This window comes from Nematolebias whitei, chromosome 8, assembly GCF_014905685.2.
Source record: "Nematolebias whitei isolate Nwh7 chromosome 8, NemWhi1, whole genome shotgun sequence".
NCBI lineage: Eukaryota > Metazoa > Chordata > Actinopteri > Cyprinodontiformes > Rivulidae > Nematolebias > Nematolebias whitei.
The window spans coordinates 6,453,362-6,458,424 of record NC_056505.1 but is presented as its reverse complement, the minus strand read 5'-3'; the positions used below and the strand labels follow the sequence as shown (position 1 = coordinate 6,458,424).

The following is a 5,063-nucleotide window of genomic DNA, read 5'->3' as shown; positions in this document are numbered from 1 at the left end:
AGGAGAAGGCCCTTTTGCCTAGTTCAGTCCTCACTGAGGGAACACTGTGTATCTGGAATATAAACGTAATTCTTTATTAAAAAAATATTAACTCAAAAAGGAGACGAGCGTTTATGAGTGAATTTTCAAAATTACTACAATATAGGAGGCACTGGAAGGCTACACAGTATTTGCGTAACGAGCACGAGTGGTGTCCTTGAACGCAACTCGTCACCGTTTGATGACGAATGGCAGAAAAAGAGTAAGTTGAAGGTGAGGTGACAGTTTTTATCACCTTCTACTACCAACTATAACTTATAATTAAGTCTTTGTTGTGCTTCGGTTGAGTTTAACCCTCAGATAAACCGCGAAAAGCTTCGTGTTGTCATGTCCAGGAAGGTTAGCTAACCAGAAAACAATAAAATAACGCCGAAACGTGATTTCATTATAGTAACTTAACATGAACGAGTTCGTCGTTATTTAATTGTTATTTAGCTGAAACACCGCTTGTTGTCAAGGCGTTTTACAACAAAGTCCATGCTCAATAATCCAGGTATATCAAGGCGTTTTAGTTGTGCTTTTATTTTGTAACGTTACGTGATTTTTGGGTGGGCGTGGTATAACGATGATTGACAACATTCTCCTCCAATGAGAGAAAGAGGGCGTACCTTAAAGGCGCAGTGTCCTCAAATTTACATTGTAGAAGATTAAATCTTTTTAACTGGTCCATTTTCCTGTATAAAAGCTTCAATAGCTTTTTGAAGTGGTAATATTGTAAATAATTTCTATTCAGTTTAAATTTAACCTGCCCTGTGTTAGAGACCCTGCATTCTGACTTCACGACTGTGTTTTATTATATGTAGAATTAATTTAGTTTGTACTTTTCACTACCAAACACCATTTGTTCACTAGTGCAAAGAAAAAAAACCTAACTATTAAATAAATAAGATATTTTATGGAATTCAAGATTATAGCAAACAAAATTATTAGGTTATAGCAAAAATCTTATTCAACTCACATTATGAAATTACAGAATTACTAAATTTATTTTGAAATATTACACTTTGTTAGTGAGCCCATAAACTAGGTTTTTTGATTTAGTGGTCCATCATTTATTGCGAGGTTTTACATTTAGTTACTAAAATCATTTTACTGTTTTAATATTAATGTGTGACAAATATTAATTAGTTATTTTTATATTCAACACAGTAAAATGGAAGATTTATTGTTTTCATCAGCCAGGATGACAAGTTTCCAGATGAGTGCGCAGGAGGAAATGGTGGAGAAGTTCCTGAACGCCGCAGCAAGAGGAGATCTGACCCAGGTGTCTTCTTTTCTGTCCCACATCCCCTCGCTCATCAACAAGACCGGATACAGCGGCTGGACGGCGCTGATGCTTGCAGCTCGCAACGGCCACCACCACGTGGTGGAGAAGCTGGTGTCCCTCGGGTACGCGTGGCTTCAGACGTACATCCGGCTGATACAATGGTGCTGCAATGAAATGTGTTTGTGTCCAGCTGATGAGTGGAGAAATGGAAGAATTAAAACAAACTGAAGCATATTGAAGAAGAGATGAGAAGCAGAGGAGGAAATAAAAATTGTACAAAATCTAATATCTAAAAGCAGTGGCAATTTTAGCCTCTATTTGGGGGTGCTTAAGCACCCCTGAGTTTTAACTTAGCATAAGGCCTGTCACATTAACAAATTTTGCTGGGCGATTGTCTCATAAATTATTGCGATAAACGATAATATTGTTTAAAATTTGATAATAATTACTAATTATTGTCAAATTTAAGTTGTTTTTTTTTTGGGGGGGGGTTGTTTTGCATGTAGTACCTTTGTTTGACCACTGGATGGCAGTATAAGACTTTGAACCCAAAGATGGATAGTGAGGGAGCGAGCAGCGTGTCTCTTTAAGAAACATGGGAGGGAGGCCCCTTAACGTGACATGGGCGTCAATCCAATAGGCTTGTCAGCAACTGACCAATCGGCAACCTCAATTTGTCCCGAAGTGAAACGCCCTTTACCTGCAGGAGATGCCATCCCCAACCCCACCCCCACCCCTGGTTATGGGGTTAGGGTTAGGTTTGGGGGGATGTTAGGATGTGTGAGAGAAGCGGATCATGCTCTCTTCACACAAGGAGAGCTGTGGGTCAGGCTACTTCTTGTTATACCATTAACTCTAAAATAGTTATTGAATCAACTGTTTACTCATGGAGGTAAAACTAGATGATAAACAACTTGTTAAAATGCATCAGAATGCAGGAAATGGCATCTACTTTATTCAAAATTTTCTGGGGGACGGCCCCCCTCCCCACCCACTGTGTCCCTCCCACATTACAAATGCTTCTGCCACCATGTTGTTCAAGCCAAGAGCCATTGTTAGCACTGGGGGCTAAGCGCCCCGAAAGGTCAGATTCTAGAATCGCCCCTGTCTAAAAAAGAGTGAAAGTCTCACTAGAATGGCCGAAGTTTACGTCAGCTGACCCTTCAAAACTGACATTTATTGTTAGACTATTGGGTACAAATCAGACATCACCATCTGTTCAGTTCGTTTAATACCATTTAAATGTAGGAAATGAATTAATTATTATTAATAATTATTAATTATAATAAATTAATTATTACTATCTTAGTCATATTATTACTTTTCAGTCATCAGGACCATCTTCAACAGAAAAATACCTACTTTCTTTTTGAACTTGTCTCTGATCTTCATAAATCCTGCTCCAGGAGGTGTCTGCATTTATGAATTTACAACATTGTCCATATTTCATTAAAATAAACATCTGGGATTTTCTTCTCCCTATACGCAGCAGTTCTTGAAATTTGACCTTATCGAGGTTGTTGCCGTTAGGTCCAGATTTTTGTTTGAGATCTCACATTTTGAAATCCAGGTTAAGGTCAAACTAAAACAGGCAACACTTCAAACCAAGTCTAAACAAAAACTCGAAGCTAAACTAGAAGATAAATTTAAAAATATATATTTATTGTGGAAAAAGGTGGACGTTGCTGTTAGTTGTTTCTCCAGTTTGATAAAACATCTGTATAAAATAAAAGTGAAGCACTAAACAGATTTTGTAATTTTCCTCTAATTCTGAACTTAACTTTTTTTTTTGCCTTTAAGTTGTGACAAGTTCTCCGTAAACAGTTCATCACAAACTGCCTACGATGTCGCCAAGTTCTGGGGCCACCGGCACATCGGCAGCCTGCTGAGTCGCTCAGAGGGCAGCTGCCGGCGCGTCTTGCCGGGCGACGACTTCGGCCCGCAGGAAAACTACTTCAGCAGGGAGACGCTGGACCGGCTGAGTGGAAGGAGGTCTGACGAGGTCTGGTTAGAGGCCAAACAGAAGGACCCTGACACCGTCTACCTCCTGTTCTCCAACCTCAGCCCAATGGTCAGCACGTCGCAGGACGACAACGACGGGGTACGGGACTGAGCTCAGGCTGCTGTGATGGGCCGCGGCTCGAAGTGAAGCTGCATTCATTGTGTTGTCTTCCTGTTTGTAACAGGGCGACATCAAGCTGTGTCGGTTCAGATACGAGGAAATTAAAGAGTTCCTTCAAAAACCTTCTACCGTGCTCATCTTTCTCGGAATGGAGAGGGTGAAGAATCCCCCCTCTTCCTCCCAGACGGAGGAGGGTACCGGCGAGCCCCCTGTTTGGTTCGCCATGAGCACAGATGAAGACCCTGCTGAGCTTCTGAGACGCAGCAGAGAAAAGACCTGCTTGTTCCCAAAGACTCCGAACAGAGACCTGCTGAAGTTCAGCGAGGAAGAGGCAGGTGAGGAAGATACAAGCCGACGGTTGTTTCCTCCTCGGCCTCTCTTGTATCTGACCGGTTCTGTTCTTTAGGCGTTGTGGCGCAGGCTCGATCCGTGCTGGCCTGGCACAGTCGCTACAGTTTCTGCCCCACGTGTGGCAGCAGCACCCGCCCGGAGGAGGGGGGGTACAAGAGGAGCTGCCTGAACTCTGAGTGCAGGAGCCAGAGGGGGGTCCACAACACATGCTATCCACGAGTCGGTAAGAATCTCCCGCGCAGGTCCCTGCATGCAGCTGACCTCGTCACTTCAAGGTAGCTTCTAGTTGGAAGCTCTTGAGGAATAAAGGCTGAGCTTCTGCTGAGATCTCATTGAATTCTGAGTGACCAGTGAGCTGTGCAGCCACGTAATTTAAAATAATTGGGCTTATTTTTCTCTGCATAACAAAACTATATTTTAGACTGAGCAGGTTCTTTAGTTGCCCACATTGTACCTGCCTCGACCCATGTTGAAACCTGCTACGTTTATGATTTCATCAACTGGAGTACACTTTAGAGATGAAAATAAGAAAATGTTTCAATAATCATTCTTTATCACCAGTGTGGTTTTTAGCTCTGGATCTTTAAAGCAGTAGGTTGGGGTTTAGGTTTATTGTCGCATGCAGATCAACACAAGGTCAACGATGCAGTGAAATGCTCAGGACGAGAAGAACCCCCTCGACTCAACAACAAAAACAACAACAAGAAATAACAAAGCGTGCAACAAAAATACAAAACCAAGACGCCAAAAGTGAAAAAGAAATACATCCACAGCAGCATGGTCCTATTAGCATTGTGGTTCTGTTGGCAGTGAGGTTCTCTTAGCAACATGGTCCAGTTGGCAGCATGGTACTGTTAGCAGTGTAGTCCTGTTAGCAGCGAGGTTCTGTTAGCATCATGGTACTGTTAGCAGTGTGGTCCCATTAGCAATGAGGTTCTGTTAGCAGCATGGTCCCATTAGCAATGAGGTACTGTTAGCAGCGAGGTTCTGTTAGCATCATGGTGCTGTTAGCAGTGTGGTCCCATTAGCAATGAGGTTCTGTTAGCAGCATGGTCCCGTTAGCAATGAGGTCTTGTTAGCAGTGTAGTCCTGTTAGCAGTGTTGTCCCATTAGCAATGAGGTTCTGTTAGCAGTGAAGTTCTGTTAGCATCATGGTGTTGTTAGCAGTGTGGTATTGTTAGCAGTGTAGTCCCGTTAGCAATGAGGTTCTGTTACCAATGAGGTTCTGTTAGCAGTATAGTCCTGTTAGCAGTGAGGTTCTGTTAGCATCTTGGTACTGTTAGC

The 5,063-nt window shown here is 42.4% G+C and overlaps 1 protein-coding gene across 1 annotated transcript in view; it reads left to right on the top strand.

The window, feature by feature from the left end:
• The first annotated feature begins 208 nt into the window (after nucleotides 1-208).
• nudt12 (nudix (nucleoside diphosphate linked moiety X)-type motif 12) overlaps nucleotides 209-5,063 on the top strand; it is a 7,083-nt gene continuing 2,228 nt past the window's right edge. Inside the window, exons 1-5 of the mRNA XM_037680186.1 lie at nucleotides 209-241; nucleotides 1,218-1,428; nucleotides 3,107-3,407; nucleotides 3,493-3,763; nucleotides 3,835-4,002. Of these exons, the coding sequence (XP_037536114.1) occupies nucleotides 1,223-1,428; nucleotides 3,107-3,407; nucleotides 3,493-3,763; nucleotides 3,835-4,002 (946 nt within the window). The 5' untranslated portion in view covers nucleotides 209-241; nucleotides 1,218-1,222. The remainder of the gene's footprint in view (nucleotides 242-1,217; nucleotides 1,429-3,106; nucleotides 3,408-3,492; nucleotides 3,764-3,834; nucleotides 4,003-5,063) is intronic.